Source organism: Protopterus annectens, chromosome 17.part0, assembly GCF_019279795.1.
Source record: "Protopterus annectens isolate FY-2018-M chromosome 17.part0, PAN1.0, whole genome shotgun sequence".
Classification (NCBI taxonomy): domain Eukaryota; kingdom Metazoa; phylum Chordata; order Ceratodontiformes; family Protopteridae; genus Protopterus; species Protopterus annectens.
Window position 1 is genome coordinate 648,879,584 of NC_056751.1, and position 26,500 is coordinate 648,906,083.

Below are 26,500 nucleotides of genomic sequence, written 5' to 3' on the forward strand. Positions count from 1 at the left end.
CCATCATTATCAGAAAAACAGACTAAACATAATATATTTTACTGTATGTCCATCTAGCCATCCATCCCTCCATCCATCCATCCATCCATCCATCCATCCATCCATCCATCCATCCATCCATCCATCCATCCATTTACTAAGTAACCTGTTCTAGTGTGGCATTGGTTCATACAATATATGCATTATATAAAACCTGATAACTAACTTATCATGTACTTCATCATAACCTGTAGAACCAGAAACAATCTAAACTAAACATATTAATGTAAAATAAGTCCAATGTCCTGACATATGCAATTTATAGGCAATAAAAGTATAATAAATATACCTTCTTTCTTGACACAATGTGAAATGAAAACAGAGTTTCACATCTCAAGTGCTCTGTACAATGATGGAATAATGTCTGTAATGAATCTTATTTATTATGTACTATACACAATGGGTATAATGAATTCAAGGAAAAGCTGTGGTTATTACCTGTTGAAGCATTTCTTCAGTAGCATTTAGTTTCAGATGGTGTTCTTCCAAAGAGGTTTCTAGGTCCCTGATCTTTTCTCCTTGTGCCTCCACCTGGTCCGTTAGGACACTCACCTGTTGGTTGGAAGAGATTTCATTAAGTCATTTGCCAAATGGTGAGGAAACATATTAGCAAAGCTATGAAATACCACTAGAAATTAAGGCCTTCCTTATACATGCAATATGCACTCAGCCAGCAAGTACATTTCAACCTCATATTATTTCTTATTAAATAATGCCACTATTAATATATTCTACACAAGAGATTCACCATGTTATGATATATAATATGCAAATGTTACGATATGCATGTATCACTATAAGCACACATTATGCTGAATTATGTAAATCCAAATACTATGTGTCCAGCACAGCACACTTTTCCTTAGAAAATAAAGTTCTGTACTAATGCACAAATTCTACTATACATCAAATTGTAAAACATTGAGCACCTCTTTAATAAACTAGAAAAGAGAATAAAGATATACTTCAAGATATCAGACAACAGGTTTGTAAGTATCATAGTTAAGCTTATGACCAACTGTCACTCAAAAAGTTTAACTGCACTAATACCATGCTGATATTGCCTAATTTCAATAACACGTAATTTTTAAACAGCCTAATGACAGACTTCTTCCATTTCTAAGGGATAATTCCATAACCTTATAAGGTCTTGTGTAGTATATTTGTCACATTTTACAACTGGTATTTATTTTTAGTATTAGATTCTTCTATCCATGGTTAGCTCTCACAAGCAGTGCCTTTGTGGCATGTGTTTTCAAACAAAACAGGATGGTATATTGTCTTACAGATGAGACAGAAGTCATGTAACGTACAAGGAACAGTATATAATGACAATCCCTGAAACCTTTGTCAATAATGCACAATTTTAACTCCATGATTTTTTTTTTTATCTGGTTTAAGTGGCTTGTTCAAAGGCTACAAAATTCAGCACATATTCAGTGATGGATGATCAGCTAGGTATAATGTGGTAGTGGCACATTTACCTCAGTAGATTGACCAAACATGCACTTTAGTATTAGATAGGCTATGGAACATGCTTTACTGATGCTGTATTAAAGATACACACTGGTTAAAGTTCAAATTATCTGTCACTTTATTTACCCTGTTTTGACCCCCCCCAACAACAGTGATCATTTAACCTCCTCTGTGAACACCCATATGACACATTCATTCCTCCCATGGGTGAGAGATTGATACCTCCTTTGTTCCTCTTACAGGTAAGAGTGAGGCACTCAAAATGGTGCCAGAAACCATTGAGAGGCTGGAAATGTTTTTGTTTACGCTTCTAGTTCTCTCCCCAGTAATGTCTGTGGAATTCTGTAACTACTGTTTATGGGCAAGAGTATTAGTGCTGCTATGCATGCCAAGTTCCACCAAAGATAGGCACCACTATACAGGAGAATATTATGAGACTTACTGCACTTCTGTAGGTGTCACCACTGCATACAGCAAAACCACTGCCTTCCCCCAGAATGGACGAGTAGGCATCAACATCTCACCTATATCCTCCTTGGCTTGTCCCCTTCCATTAAATGAATAAGGGCCATCTTAGGCACAATCAAGGGTTTATTCAATTATGCCTATTGCCTCTAGAGCTTTACTAACTCATTTATTATGTGATCATTTATTTTGTAATCATAATTTATGTCCTTTCTTGAAAGTCTCACATTTACATACATTAAAGGTGTGGTCATGAATGTCATTATTATTACTGACAGAAGTATCTATTTTATCCAGACCATTTTGTAGAAAAATTGGCACGTTTTACTGAATTTACTTTGTTTTTAATTTTTTTTTTTTTTTTTTAATAAATGTGTACATTTGTTAACTGGGAAAGTGAACTGCTAGCCTACAATCGGCATTTTTGTCTAACCAGAGCCCACTTCACACTTTCATATCTGAGAAGAACTATCCAAAAGTAACATGCCCCATTACAAAGTCCAATGCAATACCACTGGAAATATCCATGTCCACCTCAACTTGCCATGTGTTGTTGCTTAACCATTGTTTTTCCCATTGAATTATGCATGGATCAGCACTAAATGTTTTGAATTTATCAATTATTCCCTCATGTGGAATAGTGTTGAAGTCTTTAACAATATCAAGATAAGCAATATGTACTCTCAGACTTTCTTCGAGCAGCGCTGTTTTTTCATGAAAGAATTACCCTGGATTCAAAAGGCAAACTGTTCTCTTAACAAACCTACACTGTTCCATGGGTAACAAAAGTAGGTCTCTTGCATTATTTTTGGATAGGCTCCACAATGACTTTCTCCAAGACATTAGAAAGAAAAGGTCATACTGATAGATGTAAAATCGTTTGGGTCTGATGTAATCTTCTCAACACACATGCTTTGTGAGCTGACACTACAAAAGTCTGCTGCCACAAGTTAGAGGTGTGTCCACATGATAAAACTTTATTATGACTAAGGAGATTTAATTAGGTTTTCCTTAGTTTTGTACATAGGAAACCACCAAGTATTTCATCTGGCCCCAAAGAATGTAAATTGTTACTTTTACATATATCAACATGTGTTGCATTATTGATAATTAACTAATGTCTGCAGTGGTGGTGCTGTGGTAGCGTTGTCACCTCACAGTAAGACGTTGTACCGTTCAATTCTCAGCTAGAGCGTCTTCTGTGTGGAGACATGCATGAATGGGCGTACCTTCATTAAAGGTTGTGCATCAGGGCCGGCATCTCAGCACGTAAAAATCTACTGCCAAACCGGAGTTCAGCTGTGGTGACCCCTAACCGGGAAAAGCCAAAAGACACAACAACAACTAATGTCTCCCACTGTCTCTACAACAGTTGGACATATATTTTTAACTATTCAGAAGTCATCCACCAAAGGTGCATATACTATGTCCTAAGGTCAAGTGGTCATGCCACTGTTTACTGGCAGAATGTTAATGTTACAGTTTTTCCCTTTCATTTTGTCATGTGATTAAAGAATAACTTACTACTGCTTTAAACCACTAAGATCAAACTGAGTTCATGGTTAGATTTGGAAGACTATGAAAAGAAACATGGGTAGTTTCTGTACTTTACTAACTCTAGATAATAATTTGTATTGCTACAGGTTCGGATTACTACTACCATTAAAGATCTTTAAAGAAAATGACATTGCTGTAGCTTTTGGACTCATGGATAAACTGCCTTCCTAGAAAAGTGTGAGATGAAGAATTTCCTACATACCCATGAAAGACATCCAGTGAGGAAGTGATCAATACAGAGTTAAGAAGCAGTACAAATTTCACAGATATAATGATGCAAAATATTAGAATGACAAGTTGAAAACAGTATTAATCATTCTTGAAGCATAACGCACAGAAGAAGATGTAAAGCATCCCCAATTGTTTCCAACACTGTTTTTCAGCCACAAATGGAATCTGGTAAAACTGCAGGCATATTACATGCTAATATGTTTATAAAAGCGGCTTAAATCCCCAAATTTTTTCCATTAGTCTTTATCTAATAGCAACAATTATTCAAGTCTGAAAGAATACTGCCCACATGTAAAACCTTGTATTTATAGATATGTACAGCACAGTGGTGTAGATCACTCTCTTGTTTCTTTTACAGATGTATAGTACCAGTTAATTCACACAGTTTTACTTTATCACTTACTATGATGACTTCACCTGAAAATTTTTGATTCCATAGCAGGCTTGCTTGTCAGACAGAAAATAATTGTACGATAACATAATTCATAGTAAGGGCAGGAAGAGTCAAAGGCATTATGTCTACAGGGCATGAGTAGGTATGTAGCAGCTCAAATTTCCAGCTATTTTTCATAGTAAAATAGAAACATTATTGTATTGTTTTCCAACACCACAAGTGACAAAAGCAGAACAGAATGCTTTGTCACATAATGAAAGCTGTCCCAGAATGACAGTTTCAAATTGCACTCGAACAGTTTTGTATATAAAAGACTGAATGAAAGCCACAACAAAATACGATTTTGTGCACTCTAGATCCACCCCCAAACATTGAAATCACAATGTCAAAATAAGTCTTGCATGGCATTGCTACACCAGCTACTAGCCTAAGCTGTAGATTCCCCATTGCAATTATACAAAGGTAGTGCTTTAAATCTAAACCTAGTAGATCTTCCCTTGCAAGACTCAGAAGCATCCTCCATAATCCTACAAACCACAGCTTCAGAATAGTAATCTGTGTCATTTGCTCAAGCTTAACATTTGTCTAGGAGAGCATCTGAGCAAATACATTAATGTCAGTACCAAAATGTACACTAGAAGCAGATTTAAAGTCTCATTTTTCTGTTATTTGCCGTACTGCAACTGCCATAAAAGGATGTAGGTATACAAATGGAAGTTGTTGCAGAAGAGTGGAAAGACATGGCTAGACTGTACATTAGCAGCCATGATGATTGTTTTGACTCGACTCATAATTGGCACAAAGTCTGTAATGGCTTTACTGAGCTGAACTCAGCATTTCATACTAGGGATTAGTCATAAAATGAAGCAATGCTGCTCAAATAATGAAGTAGTCGAGTGAAAATGTTTTGGACTCCAGTGAGGAAATGTTTAACACCAACATTGTGCAACCAGTAGCATCTTTCCTGGGTTAACTACCACTGGGTGTTGATGCAAGCTACTCTGCATTTTTTATCAGTTACAAGTGAAAAAGAATGAGTCCTGGCATGTAGTTGATTAACAGTACCATCTCTAAAAAAAAGTTTGTTTAACAAACTCGAGGTATTTACTTTTTTTTCTTTTTTTGCTCTAAATGCTCCATTGCATTACTGTTTCTGTTCAGTGCTGAGTCAGTGGCCAAGTGTCCACATTGCTACCGTATATCGTGGTACAGTAAACAGGGCTTTATTACTCTGTGCATAATACCAATCACCACAACTGTGGGACTGGCTGCCAAAAAAACTTTGTGTGTATACTCAGCCATCACATTACAAAATCCTTCGGCTTTCTTACTGTTTGTATTTTATTTCAAGACTACAATATATACTTATTGCTTTTATTCACATTAAAATGCATTACTAATTTCACAAGAGGAAGGAATAGTGGTATAAATTTATAACTGCATGATACAAAATGCAGAGGTTTACGCCAGAGAACCTTCCCTTGTTTTTTCTGGGCTGTGGCCATACCTCCCAACTGTACATATTTTTATAGACTGCTCAGATTTATGCCTTGTATTTTTCATCCATTTTTTCATAAAAATTGTGGTTTTCTGACAAATTGCTGGCAAATCATTAAAGATTGAACTCGGAAAATAATGGCAGATATGTCAGTTTCAGACTTTATACTCTTCAGAAAATTCATATTAATGCAAAACCTGTTAGTGTATCAGCATTCTCAGTTTGTAATAGCAATACTTAAAAATTGTTCCTATTTGGGGCCTTTGTCCCTCCATTATTTGTGGCTTTGTCCAGATTTCTTGTTTTAAGATGTTGAGAGGTATGGCTTTGGCATACAAGGCAGACAGCAGTGATAAATAAAATTACTGTTTTCAATTGTATTTAATCCGCACGACTCTGCCTAGAAGCTGCTGGTCATATTATTTCTAACTGTTTCTGCTGAGGACAAGAACTGGCACTCTTTTCTGTGTTACTGATATATGTAAAGTATGCACCTGTTTTTTTTATTTATACTTAAACTGAGCTTGAACTTCCATGCTAAGCAGCTCACTAAGTCTCTATATAATGTGTGTCAGCATGCCTACACTGTTAAGGCCTTAATGGCTCAGGAGTGATGTGTTATTGGGACTTCTGGTCTGATGGGGAAAAATAGCTAAATAATATTCCATCTAATGCACATTTAATCTAAAAAAATAGTTGCATCACATTACATCTAAAACTTCATATACATCAAATACTTGCCCAAAATTTCTTTTCTTTTTTTTTTTTTTTGAAGGGGGCATGTCCCTCTACACACCCTCCCCTTACTTAAATATATTAACTCCATGGTTGTATAACCACAGAGATAACAAGAAAACTCCTCACACAGTGAATCACCCGTTGCACAAACTGAAACTTCTACAGAGACATAATAGCAAGGTACAAACAGTGATCAACGTTGTAATTCCTATATGATCCACACTGTAATTCTTATAATCTAACACTATAGAGGCAGTGATTTTCTATAGCCTCACATACTTTTCTATCAGATGTGATTCAGTCATTTGTGTTTTCAATGAAACGTGTTTTAGATCAATTGTGACACTTTTTCTGAAGATGAAATGTGTCACAGATCAAATATCAAGTACTCATTTATATACCAGAGACAGATTTATTTAATAAATCACATTGAATTCTTGCCAGTACAGAAAAAAAAAAAACTAAAAGCAGTAATGTTTGCTATGACTTTAAATTCTAACACCAACATCACACAACACTGCAGAAGAGGGAAAGCTCCTTTGCATGCATGATCTGTGATCAAAGTCCAAGCATAACCACTGTCTAATAACACACTTCTAAAATATAAAGCCCCATCACAGCAGAAGCCCACAGACACAATATTCCTGAACCATTAAGTCCAATAACAGAGCAGACACAAGAAAAATATTCTGTGCTATACTGTTATGAGAAAATAACAAACATCATAATAATCAATGACATAAAAATATATCCAAATACTTCAATATAATTGAACATTAAAGTACCAGCACTCGATAAATTGAAGTAATATATATGGAGTTTATATATATATATATATATATATATATATATATATATATATATATATATATATATATACGTACATACATATATACATATTTGCTTGTGTCTGGCTCACAAATTCAGTTCTTGTCTTGGCCTCATCTATTTGAATTTTGTAATTTTTGCACATGCAGGCTCTCACTGGGACAACTGGTATTCTCTATCATTCCAATGATGTTGTAGACAGACTGGTGAGGTTCCAAATTACCTCTAGGTATGTCCCTTCTTGGACTGACTTCTAATATTACACCTGTTGTATGTTGGTACCTGGTGGCTATTGACTTGATCAGGGGGTAATCAAAATGAATGAACATCAAGTCCTCATTTTACATATTCCTTAAGTCAGTATATTGAATTAATATGGCACTGTTACCATGTTCACCTTTCTAAAAATGCAATTTGTAATTCACTTCATTTTACATTCTCTGCAGAAAACTAATTACCATTACTGATATGGAAGCACAGAGACTGCTTAGGAGGAGACAAAATGATGCACTATTGTATCACCAAATTCAGAAAATTTCCAGTATGAAGACAGAGGTGATGACATTACAGAAATGATGCATTACCCATTTTGGGATGGTATTTACCTGAAAAATGAATTTACCTTTATTTCCTTCAATTTACCTTTATTTATTTAAACTTTATCTGATGATAAATACACCAAGCCCACAGACATTGCCAACATCCTAGCTGACAGATTCAGTGCAAACTTCTCCCCCCTCTCCCCACCAAAAGGGCAAATATCTATCCCAACAGAGTGCTGCCCCCCTGACATCTCAGATGCTCAGGTAAGAGCCGCCCTCTCCAAAGCAAAAAACACAGCATCAATGGGACCAGATGGTGTCCCGGCTCGTCTACATGAACTCCAAGAAGAGCTAAACCCAAACATAAAACTACTGTTCAATCTTAGCCTTACTACAGGATATGTACCCAAAGAGTGGCGTACAGCAACAGTGGTCCCTCTCCACAAAGGTGGTGCCTCAACGGATCCTGGAAACTATCGCCCCATAAGCCTGACTAGCTTGGTCTGCAAAGCTATGGAAAGGATCATCATGGACCTCATAAATAAAGATATTGGGGACCTACAGACACTGGATCCTACCCAGTTTGGCTTTGTTAAGGGCAGATCCTGCCTCTTAAACCTGATCAATTTCTTTGAAACAGTCACCAAGGCCATTGACGAGGGGAAGGTGGTCTACACAGCCTACCTGGACCTCGCAAAAGCCTTCGATACAATACCCCACTCGGGCATTATAGATAAGCTCACCAGCTTAAATATAAACCCCTATGTCACTAGATGGGTTGCAAACTGGCTCAAGGACAGAACCCACATGGTTAGAATTGCTGGAGCCATGTCAGACTCCAAACCAGTTACAAGTGGCATCCCACAAGGCTCAGTCCTGGGACCTCTCTTGTTCGGTAAATATTTCTTGGCGGTACAGGCCAACACGGAAGGACTGTGGCTGACCAAGTTCGCAGATGACTGCAAACTGGGCGCCATAATCAACTCTCCAGCCGACACAAGCATCCTCCAAAAGGGCCTCATAGAAACAGACAACTGGTGCCAGAGCCATGGCCTCAAGCTAAATGCCAAACAGTGTATAGTCATCCCTTTGGCAAAACAAAGTGCCCACAAATTACCACATAGGTGGTAATCCATTAAGTACAGAAGAAGTCATTAGGGACCTGGGGACCCAAGTTGATAGCAATCTCTCATTTGACAACCACGTGGCCAAAGTGGTTAGAAAAACATTTTATATAGCCCACCTAATCATGAAGGGATTCACATCTAGATCAGGGAGGTCATCGTACCTCTTTACTCATCCCTCATCAGGCCCATAATTGAGTACAATGCCCCTTTGGGATGTACCTTACCAGACACCTGCAGCAACTGGAAAGACCCCAAAAGTACCTCACCAAGAGGATCAAAGGGCTCAAACAGATGCCATATGCTGCCCGGTTAAAGAAACTCCAGCTCTACTCAGTGGCATACCGCCTGCTCAGAGGCGATCTGTGCCTGACGTATAAAGCCATGTCCAACCCGGAATTAATGGACATGCTGCACCTCAGAAAATCCAAATCCCATCGAGCTACGTGCTCGAGAGACTTGAACCTCAGCACTGAAATAAATAGGACATGCTGGAGGGACAGATTCATAACCCAGAGGCTCCCTTCACTCTGGAATAAAATCCCAGTCCAGGTTAGGCAGAGTCCCACATTGACTCTCTTCAAGAGGAATCTTGACGAGTGGATGGGAGATCGTAGGTTTACCCCGGCTATCACTTCTGTGTCACTGTTAGACAGAGGCACAGTATACTAACCTCAAAAAAAGGCATAGCAAAATTAATTTAAAATGGGTTGCGAAAGCCAAACACACTCTGGCTAGGCTTATAAATGCCCTAGGGCAGATAGCCTGGTATGAACCTATGAACCTATAAATACAGTATATATTATAAATTTGTTGGAACATTATCTGAAGCAGCTCATCAGTGATGTGTCAACATCGCTGAGGACTAACACAGTATCTGCTTTGTTCCTTGTTATATCCAAAACTATTGACACTGGTTCTCACAATAAACTCTTGACCAAACTGGCACTGTTAGGACTTAATAACCCAACCTTAATGTGGCTCCACAACTACCAGAGCAATAGATTCCAAGCAGTGAATTCTATGCTTTTCTTCCAGTATTGGTAGGAGTTTCCTAATGATCTATCCTTGGCCCTATACTTTTTAACATTTTCATTAACAACCTCCACTCTGCTACTAGATATGCCTCTATTATACAATATGCAGATGACTCCATCCTTGTACGTTCAGCCCGGAGCTTAAACGTATTACAATATATTACCCATGAGTCCTTCTCCTCAACAGAAACATGGCCGACTAATGCAGAACTGTTCCACAAGTACAGCAAAACAAAATTAATGCTTTTCACTACTAATCATCTTTTAACCAAAAAAAAACAAACTTCTCTATGACTTCCATAAACTCCAAATTTATCAAGCTGGTAACTTATACCAAATTACTAGGCATATACATAGACAAAACTTAAATTCGACTGCCATATCCAGCAGTCATTGAAAAAACACACCAAAAACAGATTGCTCTACAGTGTTAAACAATTCATCAGCTCCTAAAACCACTTAACCTTAGTGGTGATATGCTTCCTAATCTAGACCCCCAGAAAGATGCACAAAAGTCAATCAACTGACAAGAGGTATTCAACTTCCCTCCCTTCTCCTCCCTTACAGGGTATATAGTTTACTGTTCAACCCTGAAAAATAAACATAAAAGAACAAAAGCATCTGTAAGAAATTGGCTGACCTCCATGCACGTATTGCCCCAATTCAACCAACTTTATAATAGTAACAGAAACTTGGCTCAAATAAGATATGAATGAGGAAGACATGCTGTCCCCTGTTTACAATACCCTTAGGAGGGGTGTGGGCCATCATCTCTACAAACACTTTCAACTTCACTATTCATCCCCTTATCCTCCCAAAATTCAGCAATCCAGAAGTACTGATATCACTTTGAAAAATAAACATAAAACAGTATGCATGGTCACCTAATATATATTCCAAGGTTACAATATCCAAACAGCAGACAATTTTCTCTGCTTGACAAATCACAATATCCCCTATGAAACTATTATTCAGGGTGCTCTAAACATTGATTGATAAGTTGACTCTAACACTGTAAATCTTTTACAGCTTCACTCAGAGAATCACTTCCCCTGCTAGAGTCAAGAAACATAATAATGGGAATGATACATACCTCTCAACTGTCCAGATGTTCACAGAATGTACTGATTTTTGTCTCATATTTTTAGTCGGTTCCTCATAAAATTTGTGACTTTCTGGATTTTTGTGGCAAATTAGTAAGGGATGAATTCACTAAATAATGACAGCCATTTGAATTTCAGACTTCATATCCTGCAGAAAATGCATAGTAACAGGAGAACTTTTATACTAGCAACTTTCTAAGTCTATAAGAGGAATATTTAAACTTTGCTCCTATTTTGTGGGCTTTGACCCCCATTATTTTTGGCTTTGTCCAGATTTTGTGCTAAGAGGTTGAGAGCTACGCATTCTATAACAGAGTGGCTTATACAGTCCTCTCAGATAAACTATATAAACACATCATAATGCCTCCCTGATATAATTTTTGATTATCTTCCAACTTTTATGGCATGATACTACAGCAATGTGAACCAAACAATCCCATACAGCCAGCAATCAAACTTCATTTAACAAGGACACCTTTATCTCTCACCTATCAATAATTGAGCCAAACTTAAAATATTGTCTCAAGATGAAGCACTCACTTACTTCTATACAATTTTTTAAGTATTTGTAAAAATCATGCTCACATTCAAACAAAAATAATTAAATCAAACCTGCTCCTTGGATAAACAAACAAGCCAAATAACTAATCTCCCAAAGAGATAATGCTTGGAAGGAATAGCACTATAGTAAAACGCAAACTAGCTTACAGATTTTTAGACAGCGTAGAAAATATGCTAAAAACAAATTAAATCAAACATTCCTATTATGCCAGACTTCAGTATAAATATGAAAACAATCCCAAATTCCGGGCCACAATAAATAATATACTCTACGGCAGCCACACTACCACACTTCCACGGACATCACTACTGATAGTATTACTACTCAGTTCAGTAACCACTTTGTCAAAACAGTACTTAGCTTATTTAAAGATAACCCTGCTGCTACTCCTTTCAACCCACAAAACTGTAGTGAAAATAATTCTCCTTCTTTCTTTCTTTTTTTTTTAAAACATCTTTATTGAATTACCACTTGTGACACAGACAAATTTACATTTATGCAAAAGTAATCAAATAGTATTAAATTAACATTAACAAACATTGTACTTCACATACACTGCTATATATCATATAACCTAAGCAACATTACATAAATTCAATGCTTGCCCCCTTTTTTTAGACAAGAAACATCTTTATTAAAATCATCACTTAAGACATAAGCAATCATATACTTATATACATGAAAATGAACCACAATAACACAATCCTAGTTGCAAGCATTTTACATCACAAACCATACTGACACACTCCCATTTGCAAACATTATACATCACTTAAAATCCAGTGGCTACCATTAAAAGATATCTCCAAAACCTGAAACCCACCACCTTAGCCATTGGCAATCTACTAGGTGAATATATAAAAATTGCAGCAGAGCTTACTTACTGTATTTCCAATCTAATAAACCAGTCAGTGCCAGAGAACTATGTCCTCTCACTCTGGAAAAAACATTTTATCACTCTGCTGCACAACAGTACCAATTCCACTGACCCATGATAAACCTTTAGCTATCCTATCCTATCACCTCTACCTAGGGTGCTTGAAAAACTGTATCCATTCTCAGCTTCTTAACTACTTCAGAAATAATAATCTTCTTTCTCAAACTCAGAATGTTTCCATCCCCACCATAGCACAAATCCTGCTCTCCACAATTTCACTAACACCATCAACATTCACAAAAATACAGCTAACTTTGTCTCCTCTCTTTTCTTAGACCAATCTAAAGAACTTTGATACAGTTTCTTAACAAGAATTACTAACCAAACTCTCTTATTTAGAATCTGATCACTCAGCCCTCTAATGGTTTCAGAGCTACCTATTAAATAGGTACCAAGCTGTAAAATATCAAAACAAATACTTATCATGTTCCCTGTCTCTGTTGGTGTTCCTCAAGGATCAGACCTAGGATAATTACTGTTTAACATCTTTATAAATGATCTCTGTCCTACAACCAAGCATGCCAGCATAGTGCAATATGCAGATTACTCTAACCTTATCTGCTGACCTCCTAACATACTGTACCCTCAAGCAGGTCACTTGAGAGTCCTTCTCATCTATCAAGTCATTGTTAGATATCTCCAACTTAATTCTAAATGCAATAAATAAATAAATAAAATAAAATAAAATAAAACTAATCCACATCTTACCAAAACAGTACCAAAACTAAAAACAAACCTTTAGCATTACATCAATAGAAATCGTATCACAGACTAAATTGTTGGGTGTCACTATAGGTGAAAACTTAAAATGTGATCGTATTCTTCAAGCCATTTAAAACGACAAATCAAATACTTGGTGCACATTATCTAACCAGCCTGTATTTCTCAGGACCTGCTAGGAAGATCATAGCTTGATCTTATCTTTTCCCATCTTATCTTTTCCCATCACTTCTCTATGCAGCTCCCATTCTTACTAACATGCACTCTATATATATGAAAAAAAACTGGATGCACACTATACAAGACAGATAAATTTGCAACTAACCTTCCATCCAGAAGACACCACTGTGTTGCCCTTAAAAAAATTACACTGGATTGAGATTCTAAAATATTTCTCCTACACACAATTCGTTACTGTAGACAACCTAATTTATGACCCCCAAAATTGTTCTTCTTTAAACAGCATTCTCACCTACAAGGGAACTGTGCTTATGAAATAAATTTCTCCTAATTTCTAGTAAATCTAAAGTCATAACTGACAACTCACTTTACTCAAGTTATTTCACTAAACTGTGGAACAACATTCTGACTGAATTATGACATTTAGAAAAACTGAAATTATTTAAAGCCATACTCCAACAATACCTATCCAATGCTTGCTTATGTTCCTTCAATGCATCTGAATAATCACACCAACGCCAAACATACAGCATTTTCTGAAATACTTATACACACTCATCACTCTAGCTGTATAGTCATATAATAATTAGCCAAAATATGAATTTCTGCCCCATTTTTATAGCTATCATAAGTATGCCATTTGTTTCTTTTATTTATTTTTTTTATGCCTATGGAAGTTTTTGGACACTTTTTGTATTTCTCAAACAGACTTTCGGTAGTTTAAAAATTCTAATCACATGCTATGTTTCTAATGTTTTATTCTTTAATATATAAACATAGAGTTTTTTTTCCTGGACTTCAATTGAAAAGAGGTTTTTATCCAGTCAGACAATCCCGGTCAACTTCTTCTTCTTTCGGCTTTTCCTGGTTAGGGGTCGCCACAGCGGATCACCTGTCCGCTCATGATTGGCAGTGGAGTTTTACGGTGTTGAGCACAGAAGGCACCAGACAATCCCGGTCAACAAATGGAAATAAATAAATGCATAAATAAATAGTTCCAGTCTGACCATGCCAATAAATATTGCCTCAATTCACCTTCTCCTCATAATCCTCTATTCTGCTTCCATTCTCATAAACATAAAAACCTCCTAGTTATAAAAGACTGAGTGACATTATAACAAGATTGCAAAATTCATATACAGCCTCCTTCGTAGCATTCACCATTGCTTAGCCCTGTGACAGCTACAAAGACTATAGCTAGTAAATTACTTAAAATCCTGCCAACTAATAAAGATATACAAACTTATTTACAGACCTAAAAATAGCCCCTCTCTAAGCATATCGTCCAACTCTTCATTCCATCCTTATGGTCCACCAATAAATTCTTACTGTTTATATCCATATCAAGCTTTACAGGAGACTCCCTGTACTCCAGTTAAAGGAAACTGACAGTGGATAGCTATTCAAAACCCACCTAAAATCCCACATCGCTAACTCTTGTCTTTGCAAGTGCTCTTTTCCCAACTAACTCCCACCTCCTCTACCCTCACAAAGCCCTAGTCAACACCCTGCTCCTCTTCTCACAACTCCTTATCACTAACCCCCACTCTATGACTCCAACTTTCTCCCTCTCATTTTTATTCCTCTTCACATCCCACACATTTTCTAACCTAACCTTCCTTATTCTGCTACTTAGTACTTATTCATCTTTATAATTAGTCCCCTCTCTTCTCTTTCTAATAAAATCTGCTATTACTGATTATATGTTGCAGATAAGATTTGCTATTTATGCTTGTAATCTCTTGCCCCACTCTCTGCTATTATGCTCTGTTAAACTTTACCTCTATGCTTGCCTTCCAGAGCTAACCATCATGCTCTGTTAAACTTTAGCACAGCTTCCCATACTGCTCTGTTACCTTTTCTGCCCATTTTGTGCTTTAAGTGCAATCTCAACACCACGTAAAGCATAAACTCTCTGTACATTGTCTGCTTAAATACTGTAATCTTACACGATATAACATATCATTTATTTTATTATGTCTCCTTGTAAATAAATTAAGAGCAATATCACATGGAGTAACAACAGCTTTTAACATTTGGTTCCACATTCTGTGATCAATTCACATGGAGAAGGATAGCACACAAGAAACATTTGCCCTGTTCCACCCCTTTTATTTGCTTCAGTGACTGAAGTTTTTTTTGGGAGGGGGATTTGTCTCCACTGTCTGAAAACCCACAGATCCTCTCTTGGCCAGTGCGCCCATTTGTTCTCTAGTAAGTGAGAACTGTACAAGAGGGGCTGTCATCCAAGCAGTTTTTCCATTCTTCTCCAAAGCCCTGAGCATGAAATTGACAAAGCACTGGGGAAGGGAGGGGGAGTGCAACAGCTGACTGCAGAGGATGTCCCCACTTTCACAAGGGGCATTGCTTCCAAGCGGCCTTTCCCTTCCCCCTGTAGCTGATGTCATGGGTTCTAGTCTTGACTTCCATGTGACAAGCAAGCAGGCCACTCTCCCTTTACTCCTCATCCTTCTTGCCTGGGTCCTTCTGCACCATGGAGTCAGGCTAGTGACTAAGCTTTTATTGCTGGCCATCAGGGACGATGTGAACATTTGCAGAAATACAGGTTATGAAGAAAGTACAAGCTGGATTTATTTGCAGGTAACCTAACAGCTCTTTTTGTATCACAAGAACAGTTTCTACTGTGCTGCTGGGAATTACTGAGTGCTTTTAGACAGCCTTGAGGCTGATCTCCAAATGAGTATAAGACAAAAGGCATGCATGGTCCTATGCATACTCTTTCCTTTCAGCTACAATGCCAATTTAACTTCTTGTGGTCAACTTCATTTAAGTACACTGGAGAGACCATGGATATGACCACTATGAATACTAATAAGCTGAAAAAAGAGACAAACATTAAGGCCATTACACAATATCTTGGGCAATAGCCTCTCATGATATTACCAACAGAGCAGCATATAATTTATGCTGTATCTATTCCAAAGACTTTCTTACCCTCAACAAGGAAATTAGATCACTAGTGAAAACCTCCAAAGCCAATTATGAGTTAAAACTAGCCTCCGAAACAAAGGCTAACCACAAAGCCTTTTTCAGTTATGTCAGAAACCTCCATGGCAAAGCCCAGGTTTGTTCCAAATTATTTCTTAATGGTACCACTTATACTGATCCTGTTGACTTAGCCAACCTGCTAGCAGACATGTTCAGTGCAAACTTCACCCCTCCTGCCCCCCCAAAGGCCCATTCGACAGGCCCGATACTTGCTCTGCACCTCACATCTCCATAGATCAAGTGTTAAAGGTCCTATCCAAGGCAAAGAACACAGCTTCCATGGGACCTGATAGTATCCCAGGCTGTATTCTGCAACATTTCCAGCAAGAACTAGCCTCACCATTGAGCACCCTATTCAACCATAGCCTAAGTACAGGCTTCATTCCACCAGAGTGAAGAACTGCCATTGTCATCCCTTTGCACAAAGGTGGTGCCACTACTGACCCTGGAAACTATCACCTCATTAGCTTGACAAGTCTGATCTGTAAGGCCACGGAGCATATTATTATGGATCTCATAAACAAGGACATAGGCAATTTCCAAGCACTTGACCCCACCCAATTCGGATTCATCAAGGACAGAGCTTGCTTGTTGAACTTGTTGACTTTTTTGAGACTGTCACCAAGGTACTGGATGAGAGAAGGTCAGTACATACAGCTTACCTTGACTTGGCCAAAACCTATGACACAATCCCCCACTCGGGCATCATCGAAAAGCTAAGAAAATGTGGTGGAAATCCCTCTGTTATCAGGTGGGTGGCCAACTGGCTCACAGACAGAACCCACGAGGTCAAAATAGGTGCCACTACCTCCAACAGCAGAACTGTCACTAGTGGTGTTCCCCAAAGCTCTGTCCTGGAACCCCTCTTGTCTGGCATCTACTTCTCAGAGGTTGAGGCAAAGAGAAAAGGCTTGCGGCTGACCAAGTTTGCAGATGACCGTAAGTTGGGTACTGTCACTGACTCCCCAAATGATGTCTCAGAGCACCAAATGACTGGTGCCAAAGTCATGGCCTTAAGTTAAATGCAAAAAAATGTATTATCATACCATCTGGCAAAAACATGGTCCCTACTGATTACCACATTAGCGGCAACCACCTAAGCACACAACCTGTGGTGAAAGACCTGGGTACACAAGTTGACAACAATCTCACATTTCACCATTATGTAATGGCAGTGGTCAGAAAAGCCTTTTACTTGGTTCATCTCATAAGTAAATGGACTGCATCCAGAAAAAAGGAGGTTATTACCTGTCTGTACTCCTCCCTCATTAGGCCAGTAATTGAGTACAATGCCCCATTTGGTATGTACTTCTGCAAACATTTGCACCAACTGAAATATTTCACAAAGAGAATCCATGGCCTCCAACACCTGTCCTATATGGACAGGCTCAAATCACTATAATTCTACTCTGTATCATACAGCTTGCTGAGAGGTGATCTGTGTCTCACCTACAAGGCAATCTCAGACCCTTGTCTACTAGACATGCTCCATATCTGTAAGTCTAACTCCTCGTATAGTATCCAATTGAAAGGATTAAATCTAATATGTGACATTAACAAAATCTAATATGTGACATTAACAAAACCTGCCAGAGAGACAGGTTTGTCTCCTAGAGGCTACCCCATCTCTGGAATAGACTCCCCATACATGTCAAACAAAGTACGTAACTGACCCTCTTCAAGCGCATCCTTGATGAGTAGATGGGCAACCACAAATTTTTCCCAGGGGTTCCACCTGTGTCCCTCATTGACAGGGGTGACAGATGCTGATTGAGGTTTTTCTTTTGGGGATAAACTCTTGGCTAGGCTTGTAAGTGCCCCAGAGCCATTAGCCTATTGACCTCCTTTGATCCTATGACTAGCACTACACTCTAATACAAATCTCATTGGGAACTGATATGCCAATATTTTTGAATTTTGTTTGACTGCTTCAAAAGACACATTCAGAAGACAGTGTGTAATGGGTGGCCAAAATATGGAATGGCACATCTGGCTGACTCAGACCTACAACTACCCTTGAAAAAAAACATAGATGAAAATATAAATTTAGTAACTTATTCTATGTAGACAACACTTTGTGAAGCATGGCTATACATAGGAATCATTCTGCATTCTCTTCTCAAGACAATATCACTCCCTTAGTGTGTATCAATCCCTCTCACTGTTTATCTTCCAGGATACTCTTTTGTTAGAGTACCTCAAAGTACTGGAGGTATTATATAACTGCTGCATGAGGAAAAGACTGCCTGGAGCACTTCTGGGTCATAAGAGAACAATTCCCAACCAGGAATTATCACAGATTCTTGCTGTGGCATTACCTGTCAGTGAAGACGTGGAAATAGCAGCCCAAGAGGATGCAGACAAAAATATTTCAGTATTTAAACCAGAAGTTCTGTATGGTTTACCGTCCACAAAACCAGTCTTTTTTGTAAACTTGGAGGAATCTTGATGAATTGTTGTAGTGAGATATACAAGCCCTGGCGATAAGGGCTGCTTGGTGTTTTGCCAGTATGCCTGACTGGCAAATCTACCAATGTAAATTAATGCATCAATATTTTTAATATGGCACAGGCTAGAATTACTTCTCCCACTGTGTAATTTCACTTGCTAGAGACATGCTGGGATAAAATGGCAGCATCACATTGTTTTGGCGGCCTAGCCTAAGCTAAGGTTTTTCTGTCTGGATATTAAGCAAGTAATGTAGGTATTGATGGAGGATCGAACTCATATCTCTAGAAGTATGATATACATAAAGGACACTATCATAGACACTATCCCCCAAAAGAACTAAACTATTAATGCTTTATCTGTTTATTTATTTGCTAATTAATAAAAGGCAGAGCCAAGATCCATGGCTATAAAAGGAGCAGGATTACAGTATATAGAAAGAGAAACACAAACTAAAAAAATTGTGCAAAATGACTTCATGCTGTTTAGGAAGATACACAAATATACAGAATGTTTTGGTTCTAGATGGAGGTTGCTAAGAAATGTGTTCTACACAAATGGAAATAACTGGATACTCTAGTCTGGAAAAATTGGTGTTGAAAAGTACATCTCCGGTACAGGAAGAAGGATGTGATGGTTTCAATATTCAAACCCATTAAGGGTTTTTGTATAACTACTGGTTGATGCTTTAATTGGCTTTGGAGAAATTGGGTCTATGAATCTGACTAGAGTTGTAAGGTGGCCTTGGACAGGAAATGACAGAGATATGGTAAACTTTTGTTAGGTAGCTGCATCATATAAGAATCAAAGTAAATAAATAGGTGAGATGCATTACCTCTGCAATAAGCCAAAAGAACTGAAGGCACTAAGTGCTGTCTATATGTGTCACAACTCTAAAACATGAAATCAATTGTTGCTTTAATGTTATCTTTGCTGTTATAATGATGACATTTTGAATTTGATCTGTGCTGTTATTTCTTATTGACGTACTACACTTTAGTTGTTGTCACGTTGTAACGTAACATTAATAAACAAATATTTATAAAAATGAGACATCTATTAATAGAAACTCACCACAAGGATAATGGATGAGTCAAACTCACTGACTCTTCAGTGCCTGGAATATGTTTATATAGATATAATTTCTATTGTGAGATCATCGGTTTCGCAAGCTGTGTCTCACCTTTACTGGGTGTTTTCTCTTTTTTCTTTTTCCAGCTGTTGCGCAACTATGCAATTAGTACATGTGAATTAGGGTAGTTGGGGGGGGTTGAACATTCCCACATGGGGGTGCAGGGGGATTGCAAAAACTGTTTGTAATGATTCCATCTGTAGTATCAGAAGTTGCATCTTTCAATGAGTTTGACTCATCCAGACTCCTTGCAGATAGTCTGAATTTGACTACTTATAGTGCATCTTGGAAAATTACATTATTTTTCTTAAAACAGCATATACAAGTTGTGTCTTTCGGCTTTTCCCGGTTAGGGGACGCCACAGCGGAACTCTGGTCCGCTAATGATTGGCAGTAGATTTTTACATGCCGAGTTGCCAGCTCTGACGCACAACCTTCAACGTAGGTACGCCCATTCACGCATGTCTCCACACAGAAGACGCTTTAGCTGAGAATCGAACAGGACGTCTTACTGTGAGGCAACAACGCTACCACAGTACCACCACCGCAGTTCAAAACAGCATATACAAGTCTGAATATCAAAGTCTGTATGATTCTTGAAAAATTATTATTTTTTTTTTGTGAGACACCAATGCGATTTATAAGTAATAAACCTTTATATGGTACATCAGTTTACATGTAAAGGCATGCAGAGTGATTTCCTTAAGTCAACTGCATTATTTTTAAATATAATAAAAATCTCAAGTGATGGAAAGGACGGTTATCCTTGTACCAAGCAGCACGCTATAGGCTTCCCTGACCATGTTTCCCCGAACAGAACTACAACAAGCTATCTACTATCTAGATATGAACTATAAGTAATGGCTGGGCTCACAGTGAAAGTGCCCAAGATATTAGAAATTTGATGCACTTTAAGACTAAGGAATTATGTCACTAACTACATGAACTTGTCACTGTACACAGATTATAGCCAGTTTTCTTTTGCTGACATTTTGATCTTTCTCTCGACCTCCCCATTATGTTTGAAAAAAGTTGCTATAAGGTCCTGTATTTAGTGTTATGACTAAGTATTAATGCATTAGGTCACCTATAACATATAGGCAGTTAGATAGCAGTGACAACAGTCTAGCAGAACTAAAAGAAATCTTAGGTCTAATTGGACTTACTGATGATACTGTTTCTAATACCCAGCCTACCAGCCAAATGTTCCAACTGCTTGTCTGTCACACCTTACTTGTATAGAGACTGAAAGGTAAAGCAGTTTTGCAGAGCACTGCATTCTCCTTGTATTCTCTGATTTGGGGATTCTGCCTTTACACCCCAGAACACTACCTCCTATATCATACTACATCACAGAAAAGGGACAGACAGACATTTATTCCTTTTACCTGAATTGGCATAACTTCAGAAGTAGTATTTTAAATTCATTCAATACTTTATGACACTCCAATGTGCAGCAGTAAGTTTGTCCATGATAGAACTCTTATGGTAGGTAAAACATCAATATCTTCAAGCGAGATCTCATGCATGCAGATGTTATTTTAAAGGTGAAAGTAAATCAATTAAGCATACAACTTCTAAACAGATGAACTAACCTCCAATCTAAAATCTGTCAAATGGAGCTCTTTTCATACTATCCAGGTATATGTAACAGTACCCTTATTCAAAACAATTTTTCTAAAAATTCTAAATAAATGAGCCGCAGTCACAACATAAATATTAAAATTTAATCCAGTTAAATGGCTATCAATACAAGCAAAACAATTAATGAATTAAAGGGTCAGGGCTTGGTACTACTGGAAAACGAGCAAAGCTGAAGATAACTTAATGAAATATAAACTGCGGAAACTCAGCAAAAAGCTAAATCAAATTAGACAAAAAATGTATTACACAAACCTGCAGACATCTACTCATTTCAGGCCCAAACTATATTGTTTCTTCAGTTAATCAGCTCCTTTACACAGGTCAGTCTAACAACCAACTTTTTCTCCAAGTAATCACTATGAAAACATTGCCAGCCAATTCAACTCACATTTCATCAATGGTGTAACCTCTCTACCAAAAATCATAACCCCTAATCCACCCCATCCTCTGAATTTGCTCAACACAACAATAAACTGTGTTTCAATCCAATAGCTCTAGCAAAACACTTCTCTTCAAGCTAAAACTGAATACTTTTGTTCCAGACACCCTACCAGCTGAGTACATCAAGCTTACAGATGACACCCTTGTCAGTGCTGTTTCTGTATAATCAACTGCTTAGTCAGAGAAAGTTATGTCCCAGAACTCCGGAACAAATCGTCTATATTACCATTGCATAAAGGTGGAAATTCCACAGATCTCTCCTCTTACTGGCCCATCACCATTCTGTCACCTCTTTTTAGAAGTACTAGAAAAGTGCATCCAAAGCCATCTACTTAACTTTCTCTCTGGTAATAAACTCTTATCTCCAACACAGCATGGATTTCATTCACATTACAATACTATATCTGCCCTTCTTAACTTCACTCACTTCATTAACAAACGTAGAAACAAAGACAACCCTGTGTATGCAGTATTTTTAGACCTAGCTAAAGCCTTGGATAATGAATCACACCAGCTTCTTTTGAATAGGGTCTCTTTATTAGGACTAGGTTACCCAGCTCTCTCCACATTTAACAGCCATCTCACTGGCAGACAACAGGCTGTGAAATAGCAACCAGACATCTCCTTCTTTTTACCTGTAGCAGTGGGTGTTCCTCTAAGGACTATTCTGTGCACAGTCTTTTTCACCATATTTATAAACAGCTTCCACACTGCAAGTAAGCATGCTGCCATCATTCAGTATGCAAATGACTCAAAAATCTAAACTACTTCTTTATACCCTAAAGCAGTTCTGTCACCAGGAGAATCTTTTTCAACATAACCTCTTCCAAATGTACCAAACTTTAACCAGTATGCAGCAAAAAACTTTTAAGAGGTCAAAGCTGATGAATATTTGAAATTTAATGTTCATCTAAAACAATCAGTAAAAAAAAAAAACATAAAGAGGTGCTTCCATTTTTATAAATCTGCAAGCCACCTAATCACCCCATTGAACAATACTCCAGTAAAATAACAAAATTTGCTGCTAATATCCAGAACACACCACTGCTTAGATCTAAAACCCTAAAACCACCTCAGTGGACTGAACTGCAATATCCCTTAACCTTCTCCGATTTAGCCACTGTAGAGAACCTAATCAATAAATCAGATAAATGCCCCAGTATGAGCAACACAATACATCACTACTCTACCAATCATACTCGCTGCTCCACAGCCAAGCAGATTACTTGTCACAAACGCTATTAACTTTGAAGTTTACTGCGTCTTCTCCACCTATGTATACAAGATCTGAAACTCCATCCCACATACCCTAAAACAAACCAGTAACCTCCTAATCTTTAAATAACATCTTAAACAACACCTACTGCAAACAAGGTCATGCTTATGCCCCTCACCAGGATACTAGCTCACCTACTTAAAACCCACTAAACTTCCTCCTCCAAATACCATAAATATCCAACTACACTTAATAATCTTATTCACGTTCTTTAATGTACCCTCTCCTGACTTTCTGCTCTTTTCCTATGTGTCCTCCCCAACCACACATTTTATACCTTTTCTCTAAACCCCTCCATTAAACCATCTCTCCCCCTCACCTCATTAAACTTCACTATGTCCTTCAGTCTCTCATCTCAATATATCTGCATCTATTTACTGATGTTCTACTGTACTTTATAACCTTGCTATGCACCACCTTTCTTCTGTACCGTTAAACTACCCCATGCATCAACTTATCCCACTTACAGCAGCCATGTAACTCATCTATGAATGCTGTCTACAACCACAAACCTAGAAATGAATGTTACTAATCTAAATTGTAATGTAGCTGTTCTTATTTGCCGTCGATTGCTATGCATTTCATTATTTTTCTACCCTGGTGCTGACTAATTACAGCCTACAGCCATTTCTGTAACATGTACAATGCAAATAACGTAATTCTGTGCGGGAATACCTGTATTTAGATATTATTAATGCTCACAGTACTTTACTTCTTGTCTCTCATGGTTTAATAGTTTGCACTCATTTATATAACATGCACCTTTTGTCATTTAACCATTAATTAAGAGTTGTTTGCATTCTTTTTATTATACTTATTCTCATCTTTCTTAATTAATTAATTTATTTATTTATATTTGTTGACTGGGAGTGTCCGACTGGACGTAGGTCCATTTTCAGTGGAGGCCCAGGGAGAAAAGCTCCACAGTTTAATGTAACTTTCTGCAAAATGAATGCATGTATTTACAAAGAAGCTTTTCTCACTGAGTCTCCACTGGAAAGGGACCTTGTGCCCAGTCAGAATATCCCAGTAAACAAACGCTAATAAATAATGATAATAAGAGTATCATAAGAAAATATGTTACATTTTAATGCATTGTGTCCCTTTTTAATAAAAGCAAGCTGTGGTGCATTATGTGGTGCATTATGCAAGCAATAGTGCCTGACAGGGTGTGTGTTAATGTGTAAGTAACACCCACTCAGGGGTGTTATGAGGCCCAACGCTGCAAGAGGAAAGCCTCATAAAAAATAATATAGTGCTTAAAAAAACTAATAAGCAAGTAAACACAGCAATTTTACATGCAGCCCATTCTCTCTTCCATATACACATACATAGTCTCCTCTGCTTTCATACACACATTCACTCACACAAGATCTGTCTCACCTTCTTTCTCAATCTCTCACAATCTCCAGCTGCTTTCATACACACATTCAGTCACTCTTTCTCAATCTCTCACACAGGCAGTCTCCTCTGCTTACATTCATGAATTCACGCGCACATCACTCTCACTTTCTCTCTCATTCTCTTCATCTCTCTCTCACACACACACACACACACACACACACACACACACACACACACACACACACACACACACACACACACACAGTCTCTCTGCTTACATTCATGCATTCACGAGCACATCACTCTCACTTTCTCTCTCATTCTCTCCGTCTCTCTCTCTCTCACACACACACACACACACACACACACACACACACGCACACACACACAGTCTCTCTGCTTACATTCATGCATTCACGCGCACATCACTCTCGCTTTCTCTCTCATTCTCTCCGTCTCTCTCTCTCACACACACACACACACACACACACACACACACACACACACACACACACACACACACACACACACACACAGTCTCTCTGCTTACATTCATGCATTCTCTCACACATCACTCTCACTTTCTCTCTCATTCTCTCCGTCTCTCTCTCTCTCACACACACACACACACACACACACACACACACACACACACACACACACACACACACACACACACAGTCTCTCTGCTTACATTCATGCATTCTCTCACACATCACTCTCACTTTCTCTCTCATTCTCTCCGTCTCTCTCTCTCTCACACACACACACACACACACACACACACACACACACACACACACACACAGTCTCTCTGCTTACATTCATGCATTCATGCGCACATCACTCTCACTTTCTCTCTCATTCTCTCTGTCTCTCTCTCACACACACACACACACACACACACACACACACACATACACAGTCTCTCTGCTTACATTCATGTATTTACTGACACATCACTCTCGCTTTCTCTCTCATTCTCTCTGTCTCTCTCTCTCACACACACACACACACACACACACACACACACACACACACACACACACACACACACACACACACACAGTCTCTCTGCTTACATTCATGCATTCACTGACACATCACTCTCGCTTTCTCTCTCATTCTCTCCGTCTCTCTCTCTCTCTCTCACACATACACATACACAGTCTCTCTGCTTTCATGCATGCATTCACACACACATGCAGACAGAAACATAAACAGATTCTTCTGTTTAGCTCGATCAATTGCTCTTTCTCCTACATGTATGCATACACTCTCTCACACACACTGTATTTTACTTTTTTATTTTTATTTTTTTTTATTTTACACTCTAAACAGAGAGGAAAAGTGCTGCTTAGTGAGTGTAAATAATGGCTCACTCACTCTCACTTTCACTGACATGCATGCATACATTTACACACACACATAAATAAACACACACACACACACACACACACACACACACACACACACACACACACACACACACACACACACACACACACACGTACCCTTTTTGTTGTTGTCTTAATTTTTACATTTTACACTAGCTAAACAGTAAAAGCACTGCTTAGCGGGCATAAAATAATGGCGGCCACACTGTTTCCTCAGTCCGAGCTCCACAGTGGCTTGATAAGCTGCCGTGAAGCAGCGGACTCATTTTTCACTGGGCATTACTTGTACATTAATACCCTGCTGGAGAATGCTCATTCTCCAGTGAGGGTATTGATGTACAGTTTGCTCATTGTCTAGTACTGTATAAAGTACACAGC

The 26,500-nt window shown here is 38.2% G+C and overlaps 1 protein-coding gene across 1 annotated transcript in view; it reads right to left on the minus strand.

Moving 5' to 3' along the window:
* Positions 1–26,500, minus strand: part of PPFIBP2 (PPFIA binding protein 2) — a gene marked incomplete in the record, with an annotated part of 2,221,164 nt that overhangs the window by 1,005,399 nt on the left and 1,189,265 nt on the right. The window contains 1 exon segment of the mRNA XM_044058974.1: positions 478–591. Coding sequence (XP_043914909.1) covers positions 478–591 — 114 coding nt within the window.